This window comes from Hydractinia symbiolongicarpus, chromosome 8, assembly GCF_029227915.1.
Source record: "Hydractinia symbiolongicarpus strain clone_291-10 chromosome 8, HSymV2.1, whole genome shotgun sequence".
In the NCBI taxonomy this organism is placed as follows: Eukaryota; Metazoa; Cnidaria; class Hydrozoa; order Anthoathecata; family Hydractiniidae; genus Hydractinia; species Hydractinia symbiolongicarpus.
In genome coordinates, this window is record NC_079882.1 from 4,340,612 (window position 1) to 4,362,119 (window position 21,508).

General features: G+C 32.3%; 1 protein-coding gene and 1 long non-coding RNA gene across 2 annotated transcripts; one reads left to right on the forward strand and one right to left on the reverse strand.

The window, feature by feature from the left end:
- The first annotated feature begins 5,801 nt into the window (after positions 1-5,801).
- Positions 5,802-10,152, forward strand: LOC130656021 (uncharacterized). Its single transcript, XR_008984810.1, has 3 exons — positions 5,802-6,058; positions 8,765-8,940; positions 9,595-10,152. It is a non-coding gene; the product is annotated as an uncharacterized LOC130656021 (long non-coding RNA).
- Positions 10,153-11,809: 1,657 nt separating this feature from the next.
- On the reverse strand, positions 11,810-21,121 carry LOC130656012 (microcephalin-like). Its single transcript, XM_057458851.1, has 16 exons — positions 20,925-21,121; positions 19,938-20,023; positions 19,677-19,712; positions 19,342-19,576; positions 19,135-19,197; positions 18,217-18,260; positions 17,703-17,805; positions 17,018-17,089; positions 16,226-16,720; positions 14,959-16,106; positions 14,714-14,751; positions 14,466-14,628; positions 13,383-13,460; positions 13,079-13,219; positions 12,531-12,624; positions 11,810-12,453 (listed from the first exon to the last, which is right to left on the reverse strand). The coding sequence occupies exons 1-16, from the start codon at positions 21,052-21,054 to the stop codon at positions 12,371-12,373; spliced, it is 3,009 nt and encodes a 1,002-aa protein (XP_057314834.1). The 5' UTR covers positions 21,055-21,121; the 3' UTR covers positions 11,810-12,370.
- Between the last annotated feature and the right edge of the window lie 387 nt (positions 21,122-21,508).

Below are 21,508 nucleotides of genomic sequence, written 5' to 3' on the forward strand. Positions count from 1 at the left end.
TAGTTGAGTATAAAATTATATAAAGTACAAATTTGCTATCTTAATGCTATCTTTGTACAGAAAAAATTAAAACAAAATTATTCTTATAAACAAAACAAAATTATTCTTTTTTGTAACCCATGCACAATATTACGCAAAGTAATAATTTTACCCCCATTTACAAACGAGACAAAAACTAAACGAATTATTTATAAGTGCACGTGTCACTAAGTCTGGAAAATTTTCTGTGTGTCAATGAAAAAAATTACTGAAGAAAAGCAAGAAGAATAAAACAAGAATACTGTTTATTAACTTTTCCTCCAAAAAGGGAAATTAATTATAAACAGTTTTCTAAATTAAACGTTTTCTTCGTTTCGCATGCTGAGTAAACTTGTTTCAAAATCGACCGTGAGAATAGGCCTTAAGGCAAAATTTGATGAAGATTAGATTTTCTAAACAGTGTTTACCGAAACAGGTATGTTTCTTCATTTTGTGATTTAACAATGTCTTGGTGTGCTGCCATTGGTTGTGAAAGTAACAGTAAAAATAACAAAGACAAAAGTTTTTTCTCGCTTCCTACTGAACAAAGTGTAAGGGCTGCTTGGGTTAGGGCAACCAGCAGGAAAAACCTTTCAAATAATGTATTCTTATGTTCTGATCAATTTGACAGGGAGAAAGATTTTGACCTAAGTTGGGAAATGCAGAACAGACTGCACTACACATATAGACCTGTTTTAAACAAAGTCTCGTGAAAGGCGCGGTACCATCTCGTTTCCCTCACAAGCAACAAAAAGAAAAGGCGCAACCAACTTCAAAGAAGAGAGCTGAAAAGAGGATTCAAAACGAGGTATATTGTTATTACTCCTATTATTAACATTTCCTTCTTTTTCCGCATTCTTTAAATCAATAAAAGAATGGAGTGGATGCTGTTGTTAAGATTGTTTCATTTTTTTTTGCAATGCTTGTTTTAAAGGTTGTTGAAGCAGCATTTCAAGAGACTTCTCTAAATGAGAGACTAGCAATTCCTTAGCTGTCGACTTTGACAGCACAAATAAAAGATTTTCAATAGGCGTGCAAACAGAAAAAGAAAAAGAAGATCGCGAAAGTCAATATAAACACCCATTATTACGAAGCATTGGTGTTCAAGCTGGATCTGAGGTTGCTAATTCCTTGTGTCAAACAGAACAAGAAGTAACATCGTTGGTTGTTTTTAAATTTTCTTTCCTTAGAAATGCGCTATAGATGAAGAAGGGGAGATAAAACCATTATTCCTTGTGGCATATTCAAAGCCAACAAAACGATTTATGGCCAAGGTGGTAAAAGAAGAGAAAAATTACAACTATTTGTCGAACATTATCAAAAAAATTATTGCCCGCGCTACCGAAAAAAAGAAAGAGAGCAAGAAGGGCCGACAAAAGGGTCAGCTGGAACTAAAGTTGCACCAGAAGAAAGGCCTTCCCGCGACGAATTAATCGAAAGATCGCTAAAATATAAGAATAAAATTGTAAAATAAAACTTGTTTTGACTTCACAGCAAAAGCCTATAACTATAATCTTGATATTTTAACTTAATAAAAAACACTTCAAAGATCAAGATAAATTTAAAGATGTTCAAACGTAATAAGAACAATTTTGTCCTGAATTCTGTAAAAATAAAAACACATTTAAGCTCTGCTAAAACTTAGATGTTCTTAAAAAAGCTGAATTATTTTTATAATCCAATTAAAAATAATACTAGGAAATAAGCTTGGGTTTAGTGTTCTTATTTGCCTTGCGCGTCTGGTTTTCTATACAAATGTCTACGCAAAAGCATAATTGACCAAGAATATATTTCTGTTTATGTTGGCAAAAGATGAAGTTAGCGAACTTTAAAGACAGGTTTTGTTTCTTTTTCCAACATATTGTTTGATACTCAAATTTTATTTTTTTAGCAGACACTACCTTTAAATATTATTTTACCTAAAGCTAAACTAAAGTATCAAAGAAACCTTCAGGAGACTTGTTATGCGTAGTGATAAAAGCACTCTAAGATTATCCACAGATATCAATTTAAAATCTTGCAAAGTCATAGTTTTTGTTGCAAAATTTACACATGTGTAGGCTTTCTTTCGCACTCATAGCAACAACAACAATTGCATAAGGAATTAAAAATGTCTGTCTTGTTGTGTGTTGTTCCTCAAACTAACAGTAATTCCAGCCATAATTCAGCCATATTTACAGCTTGTTTAGCTCCTCTAGCTATGTTGCATAGCATTGGAATATGTGCATGCATCTTTTTTCGGAATTACTGTCAAGGTGTATTGGTTTAAATGTGTTATGTGACATTTGTTGACCTAGAGAATGAATTATCTGAATGTTTGGAAGAATCTTTTTTTATGGACAAACTTGTGTCTACATTACACAAACTAGCCAAAGAATATGCAAACCCAATTTTTAATGCATCACATGAGCGCATTCTGCATTGTATATTATATTATTTGACCTATACGGTAGATAATTTAAGTACTAGTCTTGCAGTATATTACATTTTAGCTTACGTAATTTCACTAATCATAACAAACAAGGGGGTTACAAACATAATAATTTGTCTTGTTTTTTAATTTTATCATTACTATTTTAGCAAAAGATAACCTCATTATGTAGCTGCAATTTAGGCAGTTTATTTTTATGAATTATACAGTCTTGGTCATGAATGGCGTGCGATCACACGCGCATGCCTCCGCACACACCATGTGAAATTTGGGTGTGCTTTTTATCACGTCTTGTCCTACTTCGTACACTCGCCAAGCAGAACTGAGCTATTTTAGAATAATCCCTTACCCAAACTTTACCAAATACACAATTGTTCTTCCACGTTAAAATGTATCTCTAAAATGTATTTTCATTAAATACCCACCTTCATTAAAATTGCTGACGTGAGATGCATTTCAAATGTTTTGCGTCTGCATTGCGTCGCATGATTATTTTTTGCTTTTTAGCTGGCAAAAAATTTCGTCATTAACCTTGTATTGATCTCCTTAAGACGATGACAAATGGAAATGAAGTACAAGTCCTATTGACCTACCTTCCTGATGGTGTACTTGTTAAGTTAATAGTTCTGTCCCAACTAGCTCTCTATGTTTTAAGATAAACTGATTAGAAAGTAAGTTGTACACGTGCCATTTACAAATTAAAGTTCAGGGCATCATTAAGTTGAATATCGCAGAAGTCGTTGGTGACATGCTTCGAAAATGCTTGTCACACAGTTCAATGCAAAGCAAAACTGTACAGGAGACTTAATTGTTAGAGTTTTCGCAGAACATCTTTTCCCACAAAACCGAGGGCAGGGCTGACTTATTGCCTGCTGATTCTTATGGGAGACAGAACTATTGGACTTTTTTTAATACGATATACAATTTTTTCGATTATTATTACTAAACATATTTGATTTCTTTTTTCCCCTTTTAAATGTTCAATAAAGTTCAATAAAATATAGTTCGATAAAAAATAAAACAAACAATCCACAAACAATCTTCGACAAACAACAAAATCCACCATTCACCATTTCAGCGGTCCTCCGAATTACGGTTGTTACGTCCGAATGTTATTTCGATAGGGGACTGTGCTGCACTACTCAGTGCTATATTTTTCTGCTCGCATTTATACAGCAATTCAAGCGAAAACCATAGGCACAACATTGACTGACAAAAATCGAACTTGAAACAGAGGCTAAAAATACAGCTGGCGTACATTTAAAACGAATAACAAAATATGGCTGCAAAAGATAGTATTTTTGTAATTTTTCGGGAAAATTTTTTATCCGACCGACTCACTTTTGTAATTAGAAATGACACTAACCAAACATATTTTGGATGATAGTCTTACACTATCACAACTTCAAACATTTTAAAAGCTTCTCAAAGATCAAATAAAACACTTAGCAAACAGTTTTTAGTCCCGTAACATGCTTGTGTATCGTTGTTGGGTTAGGGTTTAGGGTAGGGTTTTTGTAGATATGCGTTGAGTGGAGCAAAATACTTTATTAAATGTCAGTAGGGGGCCTTTGAAAAATTTTTTTCGGGCCCCATTAGCGGGATATATAAGATTCAGACCCCCTCCCCTTTTTTTTAGCGGATTTTCGTCCATGAAATACACACATTCGGATAAATCTTGGTAGGCTCAGGGGCGTGTTTTGTAGATAAAAGTTATCAGAATTGATAACAAGAGGAATTATGCTCAAGAACGACGAAGAATTTTCAGGCCACTAACAAATTTTTAAAATTTCTCAATCCCTAGCGGAATTTTTTTTCAAAATTCAGACCCCCTCCCTCTCTTAGCGGCGATATCCCGCTAACGGGGCCCGAAAAAAATTTCCGAAGCCCCTAGCTGGTAGCCAGAAAAAAGTTCAACCTTCAATGTTCGAGCTGGTAGCCATGGTAGCTGGTAGCCACAAAAAAATTGCCATTTACTTACGGCCGCACTTTACCGAACACGCCGAACGCGGGACTATGCGGGCAAATACCTGATTTTTTTTCAAAACGCTGAACTCGCCTGAAAACGCCCGCACTTTTTACGGCGTATGCGGCTTATATCAACACCCTCGTGTGGTACCCGGTAGCCACAAAAATGTTCCACTTTCAATATTTTAGCTGATAGCCGGTAGACGCTTTAATTTGATACCTTTAAATAGTAGTGGAAATTCTAAAGTTGCTCCAACGTAGCAACCTGACACCACTTAGACAGGTACATTCGCCACACAAATTTGACTGAAATTGCTTTTTTCAGTGCAATATTTGGCATGCTTTGATTAGCTAATATTATAAACAAAACATTCTAGCTAAATTACAAGAAAACCCCTCGCTGTTGTTACTGTTCTACCCAATCTTGGAATGCGCTCGTCTTAAGACTGGCCAGGCCAATCTTCCGACAGTGACAAATGGGTGGCCAGTCTTAAGACTGGACTGCCCAATCTATGGACGTACATGCCCAATCTTAGAACAATTGTGGAAGACAAACAGAACAATAAAATTTTTAGAATTTACCTCTTAATAGGAACTTTAAATTGAAACTTTTCTTGGAAAATCAAAAGGCCAAAAACTTATATATACCATGTACTTTATGTATAAAAAATTGAAACTACTCAACCATATTAGCATAGTCTATAAGGCTTTTCTTCTATAGACTATGATATTAGCTAGCTGGCTACATCTCCCTGCTGGCTAAACATCTCATCCAATGAAATTAACAGCTAGCTAACTAATAATATGGTTGAATATGATTTTTCTGATTCTTCATAAATATAAACATTTTATTTTTAAAATTTAGCCACTACTCAAAGCTGTACATAAATGCTAAATGTATATAACAACACATGCTCTACCAGCAACCTCTAGCTAGCTACGATTTTCAATCTACTGTGTCCAAAAACTGGCCGGGTCAATTCAACAGTACCCAAAATATGATGTTTTAATGTGCCTGAGAATGTTTGTTGGGACTTGCAAAAAACAGAGCTCGTGTTGGACATCCCATGGTCTTTTGCCCAATCTTGTGACTGGCTTAAGTCTTAAGACTGAATCTTAATTAATCTTAAGACTGGCCGGCCAGTCTTAAGACTGGGCAATTTGTGTCCAAAGATTGGGCAGCGTCCTAAGATTGGGCAGAACATTACTACCAGTGGATTTATTTGTATTGCTATACAACACACAAGCACAAACATGCATGGAGTACACCACCAACCCACCTCTTCATTGTCCATGGGGGTTATACTTTTTAGCATAATGAAGCAAGTAAGACTAATATTAAGAGGAATCCAAGAACAAAGTAGATATATAATTTTTTCTATTAAATGAGCGCCCTGCGCCCGCTGCTACATCCAACAAGAGACTTCAAGATAAAAAAAAAAGATGACTGTGCTGTGTGAAAGAAAGAAAATGACCAGAGAAGAATTATTATCTATGAGACCCTATATACTGGCGTGGAGAAAAAAGGAAAACCAGAAGGAACTAGAGTTATTGCGAAAAATACACAATACAGAAAAAGTAAAAGAAATAAAAGCAAAGGAAGTCAACATAGATTTTAAAAAGGGACGCGAACAAATGAAGGTAACGGAACACGGAACGGAAGCTAGCTAGCTGGCCCAGCGAATGTTCATGTTAACATGTCCATGTCATGCACACCTGTAACTGTTTAAATAATAATTATAGCTAGGTAACAGAATAGCTATTATATCCTCATCTTGTCTAAAATTAGAAAGTTCTAGTAAAAAATTCTTTAAAAATGTTCTAGAAACAATATAATTAACACAAAGCAATTTTAGTATATATATATATAATAACTGTATGCAAGGTCATCATGATATTGTCTAAATAGTTTATTCATTTTATTTTCATATTCTCGGATCCGGGTTAACATTATCAAATTTTGAAAAAGAAAACAAGGAACTTTTGAGAAAAATGAGTGGCATATTTGGATTTTAGCATAATATCTAACTAATATCTAGCATAATATCTGAGTTTCACCATAATATCTAACTGCAGTGAAAAATTTCACTGCAGTTAATTTGTGTGGTCATTTCTTTATAAAACATCAAAAGTTTGGCTACTAATAGGAAGCAGTTGTACTTAGTGTATAAACTTGAAATTTTCATGTTTCCATAAATTTTGGTGCTTTCTTAACCCGGTTATAAAAGGTTAGATGCTAAAAATATAATACATATAGTCGTTTTTAAGAATTTGTACCTTTAACCTTTTCCCCTGCCTTTTTTGACTGTAAAAAATTAACCCAAGTAGTTAAAAGATTTTTTTCACATGACATTTTCTGAGGCAGAAGAAAAGAATGGGTTTAATATTGCAGGTTCACATTATGTTGGTCATATTTGTTGAAAATGATCAGAAAATTTCAAGCATGTTAAACCGGATCCAAGAAACAAACCACCTCTGAGTGAGAGGGTCTTGTGTGATAGAATATAACTAAGAATTTTCCTTAACATTTTATCTCATAGTTCGTTGCTTCTTTAAAAAAAACTTGAGTATAAAATGATGTTGGACTTATATTATAGTTTTTAAAGTCTTTTTAATTTTTTTAAAAGGCTTTTCTTATTCTCAATATATATATATATATATATATATATATATATATATATATATATATATATATATATATATATATATATATATATATATATATATATATATATATATATATATATATATATATATATATATATAGATATATATATATATATATATAGATATATATATATATAGATATAGATATAGATATAGATATATATATATATATATAGATATATATATATATATATATAGATATAGATATATATATATATATATATATATATATATATATATATATATATATATATATATATATATATATATATATATATATATATATATATATATATATATATATATATATATATATATATATATATATATATATATATATATATATATATATATATATATATATATATATATATATATATATATATATATATATATATATTGAGAATAAGAAAAGCCTTTAAACTGGTATAGTTAATGGAATTAAATGGAATCAGCTCAGGCCTTTCACCAATATAGTAAAACATAAAAGGAAAAAAACAGGGCGAAGAAGATCAAATCCTATTTTGTGAATAATTTGGTTTTACCATACACGTAAATGTGTGGTAAACAGTAGTTTATATTACACAAGGGAACTTTGGTACTTATCAGTTTTTTTGTTTTTAAATATTGGTTGTTATATTACACCAATCAATTTTTCTGTTGGTAGTCAAAACTAAAAGCAGTACAAAATAAGGAGAGTAACATTACTCTTTTAAAATAAAGTAAATATAATAGGAATATAATATTTTTGTGTTCAGCTTTCCTTTGGAAAATTTGACCAATTTTGGTGTGTGCCACTAGGATCCATGCAGAAAATATGTGATGGATGAAAACAATCGTTTTTATCTGTTGTGAAGTTATTGAGCAAATATGTGACATTAAAATTCAAAAAATCTAATTGCTATTTAACATCAGTCCAGATGCATGTGTCTTCAGAGTCACATCCTTATACATTGACATACATTTTAGACTACTTTAAAGGTTACCTCCTGTGAAAAATCAAGTTGAGCTCATATGAAAGAGCTTGGAAGGTTGTCAAGGAATTTGAATATTTTTTTTAAAATCCTTGATTGGTTCTTTAGAATTTGGACTAAGAAGATTAACTAATTATGCATGATGTCATGAGTATGCTCTGCAAGGGAGTTAATTTAACATTTTTGAAAAGCCATATAGAGTTAAAAATATTTTCTGGCTGTTCACTTTGACGGGTTTTGAACATTTTACATAATTTTTTTTATTTAGTTACCATAATTATGTTCAATACATACTCATGTCACAATTTCGCATAATTAGCGCTACTTTTAAGAAAAATATCTCGAGAACGGATAAATATTTCTGAAAAAAATAAAAAGATTTCTAGACAACTTTTAAAGATCTTTTATATGAGCTCAACTTGATTTTTAGCGGGAGTTAAACCTTTAAAGTTGATTACCTTTGCCTGTTAGTGATAAAGAAATTGTGATTTCCATTGATTAGTATGCTATAAGATTACTGGTTATGGTATAAAACATCTGGGTACTTGGCATGTAGGTACTTGTATAAAAATTTTAAAAAAAACAGTTCAGGAAAACAGTGAGCAAATTTATCCTTGGACGCTAAAAAAGATGCCCACTAACTTTTCTAGCTAGCAAGAGTCATCTTGTTTCCATAGCTTTGTCTTTTATTCTTATTGTATTTTAGAAGGATGAAAAGGAACTTGCAGACGTGATTGATAGACTTAATGAATGTCAGGAACGATTAAATCATCTACACAAAGAAAAACACAAAATATTTACCGAAATGAAAAGTGTTTTAAATAAGAAAAACCAGCCCATCTGAATATTAGATGACTGTTATAATGAAAACATTATAGATCTGTAAGTACAATGTGTATATCTGGTGTCAATCCTAATATGCTTTACTTTATGTGTTATTTCCAGCTTTCTTAACCCGGGTATAAAAGGTTAGTTGCTAAAAATATAATACATATAGTCGTTTTTAAGAATTTGTACCTTTAACCTTTTCCCCTGCCTTTTTTGACTGTAAAAAATTAACTCAAGTAGTTAAAAGATTTTTTTCACATGACATTTTCTGAGGCAGAAGAAAAGAATGGGTTTAATATTGCAGGTTTACATTATGTACAACAATAAAGGTTTATTAAGAGAGTTAATAGCACAGAATAAGCGTAATAAAAGAATTGAATTTAACCAAAAATTAGAACTTTCCCCAAAGTTAAAACTTTTTATGAATATGTTGAAAGAAGAACAAGTTGGGATTAAAAAAGGTTTATTCGCTTTACATCTTCGAAAAAACTTGGCTAAAATAAGTACTGTAGGAGAAAAATTTACCAGAGAAAATTTTCGTCGTTGGCAAATTATTTCCTTTCTCGACGAATTTTCTCCGCCAATAAGAATTTAATTCTCTGTTTACCCCTTATTCTTTTTGGTTTAATAATTTATAACTATGATTGCTTTTTTCTTCGTCACTACTTGTCTTTCCTAGCTGATGACTTTTTAAAACTTTTATTGCAGCTTGAGGCAAGAATTCTATACCAGAGGCGTGCTATAGTTTCTGGTAAATCAAAAGGGGCCGTGAAACTGATATCAACAAAAATTATATTCTTAAAGTGCAGGATACCAAAAAAACTACTCACGCTGACTGTTGTACTTTTTCGTATGAGAATAAATTGTGGTGCTTAATATATATGCTGTTTGTATACTGTTGGCTATACGATTTTCAACAGGTTTATTGGTTGTAATTTTAAATTTTTGAACCCAGACAACTGGGAAGACAGTTGAAAGCATTTTATTTACTTTTTCATTCTCACGCGAAAAGTGTAAATTTTTTAAATGTGTAAATTCTAAAAATAGTTTTTATATATTTTATCTATATTATAATACCCGTATACGTCTTAATATATATGCTGTTTATATACTGTTGGCAAACGATTTTCAACAGGTTTATTGGTTTATTAGTTTTAAATTTTAAATTTTTGAACCCAGACAACTGGGAAGACAGTTGAAAGCATTTTATTTACTTTTTTAAACTCACGCGAAAAATGTATATTTTTTAAATGTGTAAATTCTAAATTCTATTATAATAGCCGTATACGTCTGGCTGTCTGTCTGTCACGCAAAATGGTAGCTTAGCTGTGCAATAGCGAGAAGCGCGCAATGCGGTATAAAAAGGACGGGCGAACCCGTGGATTTTCCACGGGCTAACGACTAGTTATGAATATTCCACTAAATATTTGTGACCACGTAACAGATTATTGTTCTGTTTTAATAACCGTTTTTTAGAAAGTTCAAATGACTACATTTTGACCTTCTTAAGAATTAGGGAGTTACATTAGGAATAAAAGTAGAAAATTGAAGTTAAAAATAAGGAGCGATATGAGCATAAAAAACTAAAACTTCGTAGAAATAATATTTCGCTATCCGCATTCTTTTTCAGGTAAACCGCCGTCACCTGAGAAAGAAATTTCTGAAAATGTTAAACGACAAAAAATGCACAACCTAAATGTTTAGGTAGAATCGTGTTGCCATAACATAACATGAAGTATTTAAATATCGCCTCTAAATGCTTCAAACTTATCGCTAAACCTCTGATAGAGGCTGTTTTGGGGGGAACGACAGTAAATGGTCGTTTTTTGAAACTAGCCGTTATGCAGGAACAGTAAAGAAAATCGGTAAAAAGTGACCAAATTTTCTCAAAAATTTTACCGAACAACTTTTTACCGACTCAGTTTTACTTATGTCGATTTTCAGTTCACATTTTTAGTTGAAATTGTTACAATTAAAGGGTAATTTATTAATTTTCTTCGCATTTATGATTATGTATCATCCATTTTTATTTTAAATAAGGCTTGCTTTGAAAAAAAAATATGAATTACCAAAAGTGGTTGTTTTCGGTAAAGATTTTGTTACAAGGCTTTTTTCTGCAGGGCATCTTGTATCATGTATACGAACATTGTCCCCACCCCTATAACGTGATCACGCAAACCAGCAAAATCTGCTTTGTAAAATTACTCGAAGACCCAGGTTTTTCAACATGGTGAGCACAAGCTATATGACGTAAGGTCGAACTTAGATTTCTGGCGCACGCAAAATCGTAGAGGTGAAACTAAAAGAAGTGCCGGATATAAAAAGTTTTTTCTTCAGACAATATCAGAGTTGGCCCGGGTCATGATGCTAATTTGTTTTAAGAAAAAAGAAAATATATTTTAAGAAAACATCGCGGAAAAATGTGGTAATGAGAAAGCTAGCTAACATTGAACGTTGTCTTTTATGCATACATCAGATTGCAAAATTATTTGCGTCAGCAAAATACTAAAATCTTTGTTTCTATTATATTTGACACTAGTTCGACTGCAAATTGTTTCCCCACGGTTCTAAGAGTGAAGTCGTAGCGCATGCGCATTATTCATTCCTGTAAAAAGTTTTCGGATTTCACGCAGCAGCATGCAATGGAAAATGAAATAAAATGAAAAGAAACAAAAGTAGATAAACATTACGAAAAAATATAAGGTACAGACGGTGTAGAAAACACGACGCGCCATCCAAACTTCAAGGGCAGTAGCTAAGAAATACACCTATGCAGTCGGGGCATACTCTAGAAACTATAGTGTACTTTTACCAACAACCACAGCGAGGTAACATATATTTTTCTTTGTTCTACCATGACTTTGGTAGTGTCGGGGCGAACAAGAACTCCTACCGGTTTTTGAGACAGGGGGTAAAACGACAGAACGTGGAAGACACGTTTGTGTTGTAAATATTTAGATAATAAATATTATCTGGTAAATTGAAATAAATACAATTGTTTATGAAGTTTGATACAAGAGGCGTCATTAATTGCTGTGTGCTTTATTATACTTTTGTCAAAACGAACGGACCGAGTTCGAAGAGGATGCAAATAATGGCATTATGTTAGGCTTAATAATTAATTCAAAACAATGCCTCCAATTAACATTTACAGCATTTCTGTGTTAAATTTTACAAAACAATCAATGCGATCATTCGAGAGGAGAAAAGAAAGATGTTTTGAATAATAGTAAGTGGGTTCAATTGCAGTCACAAAATTTTTAATGTCACTAACAGGACACTTTTTGTATCAAATTTTCGTCAAAAGAGACGAGTTTGAGCCAATTTTATCCTAAAATAGTATTGAGAGTGAAAAAACATGTCAACATCAGTTCGGTACACTTTTACGCTTTCTGTGCCCAATTTTGTCAAAAACCGAAGCAATCAGAAACCACTCAGGGTACCAAATACAATTTCATTTAATATTCGTAAATAAAATAAAAAACTAATAATCTGGGCTAGTGTCTCTATTCTTTAACTTTACACGATACGATTCCAATGGCATCAAACGTCCATTTGTTATCGAATCTACAAAAAATGTTGTTTGTATCAGACGTAGAAGACAGCTTATCGTAAGACAACTAAAAAACAAATAGAAGACCAACCTAATACCCATTTCTCTGTCACGATACGCAAGTCTTTTCTGCGACAACTAATTAAGCCGACGCCGAGACCGGCTTTACGAATTGAGGTTGTCAGCTAAAACAGAATTTGGTCACATTCAATAAAAAGACTTCTGACGTTTGCACTTTTGAACAAAACAAAATTAGTCATAAATGTACGTAACTTCAATTTTAAATACAACAAACATTTCCATAACATTTGAAAAATCCACTGAATTCATTGACCTTTACTTGACATTTATAATAATTTTTTCAAATTCCCCTAAAAGTGCGAATTTTTTTCATGGAATACTTTAATGCATTTTGCGGCTTTAAAGTTCATAGTTTTCTTAAAGCAAACTTGCATCACAGGATATTGCTTGAAACTATGTATTCTAGGCGAGTTTTTAAGAGATTATTATTGTTAGTGCATGCTTAATAATTGAAAAATTGCAGGTGAACCCTAATTTTGTTAGGAAGAACCAATTGTAAATCCGTTAATATTTTACCGAAAAGAAATCTTTTGTAAACAATGTTTATAGTTTTTCTACCTTTCCTCCACATGACATTATAAACTTCATCATATCCTCGTGAGAAGGACTTGTTACATCTGCTAAATAAATAGGTTCCAGTCTTTCAAACAATGAGGAATGTTTGCATTTTCCATCTCGTAAACGAACAATACGCGCCACCTACAAATACAAGTGCTTCATATTGTTAAACAAATTTCAGTCCTAGAGGTACTCAAGCTCGGTTTCCATTAAACACCTCAGGAACCAAAAATGAACTTCACTAAGAAGGCAAACTAAAAGTTAATGAGAACATGGTGTGAAACTAAAGAAGGCAAGAGCTTACACGAGCAATGGGGAATTCTTCTCGCATTTCGTAATCTTCTTCATCTAACCACTCGCCTTTCTCGGCAGAGTCTGCAATCTATGTAATTAAATAGGAAAAGAAATTTCCCAAATTTTATTAAACACTGAGTAAATTTAAATTAAAAAAAAGTCCTTTCCTGAATTTTTCTATGCACATTGCAAATCATTATTTATTTACGTTATTTGTTATAGTTTTACCAGATAAAGATTTCGACTTTTCTTAGGACACGTAGATGGTGAATTAACTCTTTGTTTAATAATAAGTACACGCTCCTTTTGACCCAACACAAGGCTCACACAAAAGTGATTTAATTCCCAAAAGTTGGCTTAAAAATACGTTACCCCTACACATTAATTATTCATCTCACAGTAAAAATCAAACTTTTTTATCAAGAAATTAAACTAACTTCACCAAACAAAAAAATGTAAAGTTGATAACAGAGCCATTACGTTATTGAAAGAAGATTCAAAATCAGTTATTTTATGGTGAGAAATTGTCGCTAGGAGAAATGTTCGCAGTATTTTGATAGTCCGCGAAAGTAAGTCCAGTACTGCGGACCACAAAAGGTAAATGATACAGTTACATCTTACTTTACTTTTTAGTTCAAGCATTTTATAGAGGTTATAAGGAAAAACTGCGTAACGGATAAAACATGACAAACCAATCAGTTTACATATCCGGCTGACCTGCGAAATTAAAACACAGTGTTTTTGTTTTTCAAGTTTTTCCTAAATCACCTCAAAATAAGTAGATTTTTCAGATCTAGACCTATGACTTTTGGCACATATAAAATAAACGAAAATACAATAAAACGAATTTCGTGTGTATTTTTATTTTCAAGCTTAAGATAAATTTGTTGTTGACTTGTTTCCGCGAATAAAGTTTTACAGCAATTTTCTGAGGTATTCTTTTATACGTTATTGAACGGGGATTTTTAAATAACATGCGCAGAAAATGGCCACTTAAAGCTTTTTAATCTCCAGTAAAACGTCGAGGAAAGATTTTAAACAAATTTTAATAACAAAGCATGATAAACAGTAAGATAAATAAAATTGAACGTACCCATTTAGGGCTAACGATCCAGCACCCTTTTATTATACCATGTAAAACATTCAATGTTCTTCTTTTCTCACCGGCGATCACATGGCTTGTGTCGTGTGAGACGTTAGTACGGAGAAGAAAACCACCAAGTTGCTTCACCATAGCTTTAGTGTACTCTTGTTCGCTAGAAAAACAACACATCTAAGATTTAGCATGGTTTTCACGCTAAATAAAGCAAAAAGTAACAAAAACTTGGCAGCAGTGCTTACCTATAATGAAGGCTGGTTGTAACTATAGAGAATTTTGGCTAAACGGTAAAATATTTACTTTAGTCTTGGTAATTCTACGACATCGTTTAATGCAAAGCGGGTTATTTATTAAGACAGAAAATATTTACCGTACTTACATGAATATGCGTTTAATTTTGGGACATTGAGGAGCCGCTCATTTGAGGAGGAAACTCATTTGAGGAGGGGCGCTTATTTAAGTAAGAACGGTATTCATCATAACTCACTTTGGCGGTTTTCGATACGAGTGTTCTATCAGCAGCTGTTCTATTCAACATTTGCTTTGTCACTTTCTTTTTGCATTTATTTTTAGGTGCTGCCTGCTTTTCTTTTCTTTTACCGTCTTTGTGTTTGACCTTTGACTCAGCATCGCATGAAGTCGAAGTCTTGATTGTTTCTTGAGAAGCCACATCCATAGCACTAATATCCATTGAGCTTTGATCCTTACACGTTTTCTCTATTTCTTCACTGTCTGAAATTCCAGAGTCGTCATTCATTGTATCTACTCCAGCATGTATCATTGCTTGATTATTCTCAACATGGTCTAGTGTTAACAAACTTTCACTATTCTCTTCGTCACTGTCATCATCTTCAACAGTCTGCTGAGACAAGCAAATCAAACCTTCATTTTCATCATGTACAAAGCTGACGTTACCATCTATAGAATCTGCTTCATCCAGGCCAACCTGGCATGGTGTGTTTACACTTACGTCTTCATTTACCTTGGGAGGACTTTTACCTAAAACAGGATATGTTGTTGATTTTTCTTCGAACACTGAAGTAGATGCTGCTTTACGGTACGATTTTAAAACTTTAAAGTCGACACCTGACGACCGTCTCGATAACGACAGTCTACCTGACTGTCGCATGTCTTCTACTCGGCTACTATGCACTACGTTATCCTTCTGTTTGCCATTAAACTGAAATTTTCCTATGATGTTGTCGCTCTTTTTGGCACCGTTGATGTTATCAGTAAGTGAAGTGAATGGGTTTTGCTCAAGTGTATTACAACCTGAAAATTGATGAGGTTGAAAGGGCGTGGTGACATCAACTCTAGACACAACTTCTTGTGACTTATTTTGTTTCGAAAAACTTAAAATAGGAAGTACGTTAACACTATTTTTGGTATTATTCATTTCTGATGTAAATTTAATCTTCGTTCTTTCTGTGTTATCTGAATGATGGATAGATGAGCTGCTGGTATAATTCTCTTCATCTTCGACTCCATCACGGTGGTGCTTCGCTACAGAAATGTGTATCGACTTTTTGCTGTTTTGAACAGCGTGGATAGCCATGTAAGCATCACATAACTGCCCTGCTGTTTTAGGAATTCGTTTGTTGTTTTGCACGCTTACATTTTCTTTTTGTGTCTTACCTGCAGGTAAAAGAAAAAAACATAATTCATAAAAAAAATAAAACATGAAGTACTTGCAGATGTTAGCAAGCGGTTGAGTAAACAAAAGAAAAATTGAAGCTTTCTAAAGAAATACATACCACTCTTTTTAGGCTCCGTTTTAACAACTGGGCTGATTAATTTTTCTTGCGGAACATTAAACTTTGTTTTTGACATTAACCTCTTTTTCTTCTTTGGAACCCAGGTTGAGTTCATAGTGACCATTTTCGTTACTTTTGTGCTATCTATTTCAGCCATTGGTATTTCGTGTTCTAAAGTCACATTACTTGTTGAGGAATTTGAAATATTTAGGTTTTTGTTGCATTCATTATGGTCGTCAATGTCTAAGTACTTCTGTTCACAACTATGATAATCAATATGTTCATCTGCAATAATTTTATCTTCATCTTTCTTCTTCTTTAAAGGGCTAAGACTTAAACGTGACGATCTTCTTCGGCATATCGAAGTCCTTTTCGCAAATGACACCTTGGTTGGTTTTAGGGAAGGTGAAGGGGAGTTTTTTTTAAGCTCCGTGGGAGAAGAACCAACTGGAATAACATAGGAGTGCGTCTGTTCTCCTGATTCTTTTTCAGCTTCTACAAGAATATATACAAATCATTTCACATTGTTTCAAATAAATTTATAAGAGCGTAGGAGACATTTTTTCGACGTTTTTTAGATTCTGCCACAAATAGAAAAGTTTATTCAAAAAATAAACATGTAATATTATGTGGTATTTGATTTAAATGTGTTAAAATTATAGAAAAAGCAAAATATATAACGTCAAAAGGACGAGACTGTAGAAAGTCCGAATAGTTTTACAATCGCGTAAAACACAATTCGATAGGGTAGTCATTTTTCCTAAAAAATAAGAGTTTATACAAAAGATTTACCAAAGTTTAGTTTGCATTGCACATCTTCGGATAAACTTTCCATATCTGAATTTTTATTTATCATAGAAGAACCTACAAAATAAAATAAATAGATTAGTTGTTCTTCGCGAAAATCAAGTTGTGACAATAAACGCCTCTTGGCTAATTAACAGAATTTGGAATTCATTGGTTATCTTGTCTTCGCTCTCATCAGAATAGTAACAGATATCTTTTGGCAAAATATCAATTATCATCATTATCATTATCATTATCATTATTATTATTTGTACTATTGGTACTGCTATCAACGGGGATCATGCGAAAGGAGTCCTAGTGCATTTAAAACTCCCATTTGAGCTACTAAAGTCGTGCAAGCACAGCAATCGCTCAACTAGACAACCACCCAAGATATTAAACCTATTTTCATGCTGAGCGCTAAGCAAAAAGAATATATTCTAGAGTCCACGACATGACTCGGCCGGTGTTTATACTCAAAATCTCCTGCACTGGAAGCGAACGCTCTACCACAAGGCTACCAATTAATTATCGCAAAAATTGTTACATAACAGGAAAACAATATAATATTGTAACTTTTTAAATTTTAACATCAAGACCATTTTGTAAAATAAATATGACCTATACAATAAAAACGTGCAATAATACGCAGGCCATAATTAAAATGAACAATCTAAAAGATCCAACTCACCCAGCTGTGAAGGACTTTCATCATTTTCTAAACCATTTATGTAATTCAAAATCCAAGGAGTGTCAGGGACAGCTCTTGGAGTGGCAACTAACTTGTATAAATCCTAGGATAGTAATAGCAGTTAATAGTAGTAAATAGTAGTTAGTAAAGACTCTATATAAGCACACAACGTAAAAAGGATATCGTGGTCGAAATTATTTTTAAGATCATCCGCACCATATAACAATTGTGAAAAAGTTAAAGCATCTATTTATTTTTTCTCAGAGAAGTGCAAACGCACGTAAACCTATTATATGAAAGATTGAAAGTTTGGCAAACTGCCCAAATATGCTTCTAAAACAGTTCTGCAAAATAAGGATATTAAGAACAAAACAAAAGACATTGCTGTATTCATCAATCATTTTTTGTAAATGAGTTGGAAACATACTGCGAACGTAAAAATTACTAAACTGCAGCGGGTATCTTAAATTAAATTTGACGTGGAGTGGGATCGGGAGGAGTCTTAAAAACTTACAGAGCTTCTAATATATTCTTGGCTGTCCAAACATATAATATGATCTAAAAAGAAAAAATATTTGGATAAATTTTAATGAGACAAAAAATAATAGTTAAATCCGAATTAACTCCAATACATACATTTTCTGTATAAACAAAATCAAACCGCAACAAAAAATGCAATAATCCTGAATAAACATGGTAATGCTGTAATGCACAATTTGGGAACACAAGCACACTCTTGATTACTCCCCTTAGTAAGTGCCCATAAACAATAAAATCCGTTCTTTTATACTTATAATGTACCCAGTCCGAAATCTCAAAGGATTATGCAAAACAAGAAATATTTTTAAATTTCAATGTCCTTGTTTTAATTCCCCTTTTTTTGTTTCACTTTTTTTCTTGACAAATCAGTTCTTCAAAAAATGTTCTGCTTTGTCGATCTAATATTTTCTATTATCTTTACTTTCACCACATGCTCACAAAATTGTGAGCAAAGAAGAAGATAAAAAAGAAGATAAGACTAGATTAAATCTGTCCTACGAGCTAACAACTATATTAAAGATATGATTCAAAATCGACAACAAAATCATAATAATTGAGAATCTAACTAAACACAACGAAAAATCAAAGAATCTATACACTCTATCAGCAATGCAAACCATATCAACAGTATTCAATACAGCCCTTCATAAAATAGACTTGATTCTAGCCTACACTATTGTACTGCATTTCTGATATTTACTGCCAAATTCCGTACGAAAAATATCTCACGTTTGCATTCGCATTTAATTACGCAGAAATAAAAGTATTTCTATCACATTTAGATCATTTTGATATTCATTATGGTACATAAAACAACCTACAGTAAAGCAACTGCATATTACAAACTTTGTTTATTGACCCAGTGTACAAAAAATAATATAACTGTACCTACCATGAGGAGTGTCCATGTCCCTATTTAGTTTTCTTAGACGCCTTCGTTTTCTCTCTTCTTTTTCTAAAAAACAACAAACATTATTAATTTAAAAAATACTGTTTAATACTATTCGTTTTGTTTTCCCATTAGCAACACCTTTAATTTATTTAACCCATAAATTCAATTATTATACAAGTACTAGTCGCAATTTAAAGAAAAACATACTTCCACTGTTATTCACATCTTCCTCGAATGTTTTTGGTTGCAATGACTTGACTCTTTTGGGTCGTGCAATAGGTAATGGAGAATCAACTGCATTTGGTAATTTTGCAGGAAATAAACTCTCTGTGACTCTACTTAATGTTGTTTTACATGAGTCTACCCACAGAACAGATACAAAATGTATCCCGGGATATTTTTTCAGCTGAGTAAGTGTACTCTTTCGCCCATCTTTAAATACCTAAATATACACAAGATAGAAAAAAAGCTATTGTACCTTAAGCTAGTGATTGACTCAATCCAGTTTTTCCCTAAGTTATTAAATAAAAAGACAATCTTACAACATGTGAGACATTCTCAGTTATCTTTTCAGCGATCTAAACAACATTGTTGCACTAATTTTAGAAAATATATGGGTTATTTGCACACACACACTCATGTTGGCGCATGATTTGATGCTGCCATGAATTATACTTCATACATGGCTTGTTTACTTTGGCGTAAAGATAAAATAACCTCATGCAAGAGTAAATTTCATGCTTGGATAAAAAAAATGTGCATACAATTTATTTGAAAATGCTTAATAACTCAATATGACTTACAGTTGCACCCAATCTCTCTAATTCTCTTGATATTGCTTTAGAACGATTTTCATTCTCTGCACGCACATCCACAAATATCAAACAACCTATATAAATAGATAAATAACATCTGGCTTTTAAAGTCCAACACAGAACATTTTTAGTATCACTGCTTATATGTCTTTTATAACGTAATTCCAACTTAATTAGTTGTTCTGCAAGCAAAGTTAATAGTGACTTATGGTTGGTCGGCGAAATAAAAAGTTTTTTATCCAGGTTGGAACAACAACAAAAAATAATAAAAATAATACACCTTAACAATGGTGGTCCTAAAGATTCACCTTGTTAAATATAGTTGTAGATTGACATTTAACCAACAAGAAAAATGACTTCATCGATTATCTTTTATGGTTATTATATTTTCACATAATAGGACGAGAAAATGTAGTTGTTTTTCATTTCTTGATTTTTTAAAACTTTTTGGTTGATACTATTATTTTTTTGTTTTCGTAAAAATTAAGGTCGTTCGTGACCATAGAGCAACTAATTAAATTAGAGTTAATAATATACAGGGTTCGAACAAGCGGATTCTGAATCATGATTTGAAAGTTACTTATACCTAAATGATGCTAATTTCCTCCTTAGATATTTTTTTTTATGTATAATATTCAAGATGCTTTTTGTGAAATTAATACTCGCCAAATAGAAAACAAGAAACGCCAATAATTCCTGAAATATCTCAAAGAAAATGTGTTTTTAAGGTTTAGCAGAAAGTTTGGTGGAAGCTTAAAAATGCAAAAATCAACAATTTTATTGTTGACTTTTTTAGACTTCTCTTCCTAAATAGAAAAATGCTAATTTGCTGGTGTTGTATTTGCAGATTACTTTTTATCACTTAATTTGAAACCTGTGTAAGCTGATAGTTTTTTCAGGAATAGTGTAAAGAATTGCACATAAGAATGCACAATACAAACTATCCACTATATATATAATACATGTGTAACTAACCTTTTAATGGCTTTTGATGAACTGCTGTTTGGTTATGTCCACACCTCTCCTCATCATCACTTTCATCGAAAGATAAGTGAAATGGGGATAAAAATCCAATTCTATCTTTACCAGGGGTATATTTAGCCATTAAAGAAAAATAAACGTATTTCTCACTTATTTAGAGATGTTTTACTGTAACAAAAATAAATGATTAAGTGTTAACATATTTTGAAGATTGTAGATGAGTTTAATAAAAAAAAGTCATTCTTAAAAATTTTATACAATTCAAGATCCAAGTCAACAAAAAATACTTTTTTAATAAACATTTCTTTTAAAAAAAAATTGGAGATATATAGTTTATAATAAAAATATACAGAAACCATTAGCAGCTTTTCTGTTGTTAAGTGACAAGGCATGTTTTACCATCATTTTTCAACAATTAGTTAAACCCTGCAGGCTGCCTGTTCAACCTTGGTAAAAAAATAAGTGCATAATACATTTTTTTAATTCTTGAGTGGAACAAACAATATTATGACTACTTGTTGAACATACAATTACGGAAAGTTGAATGGCAGCTAACAATGACAACGCTAAGGATAGAT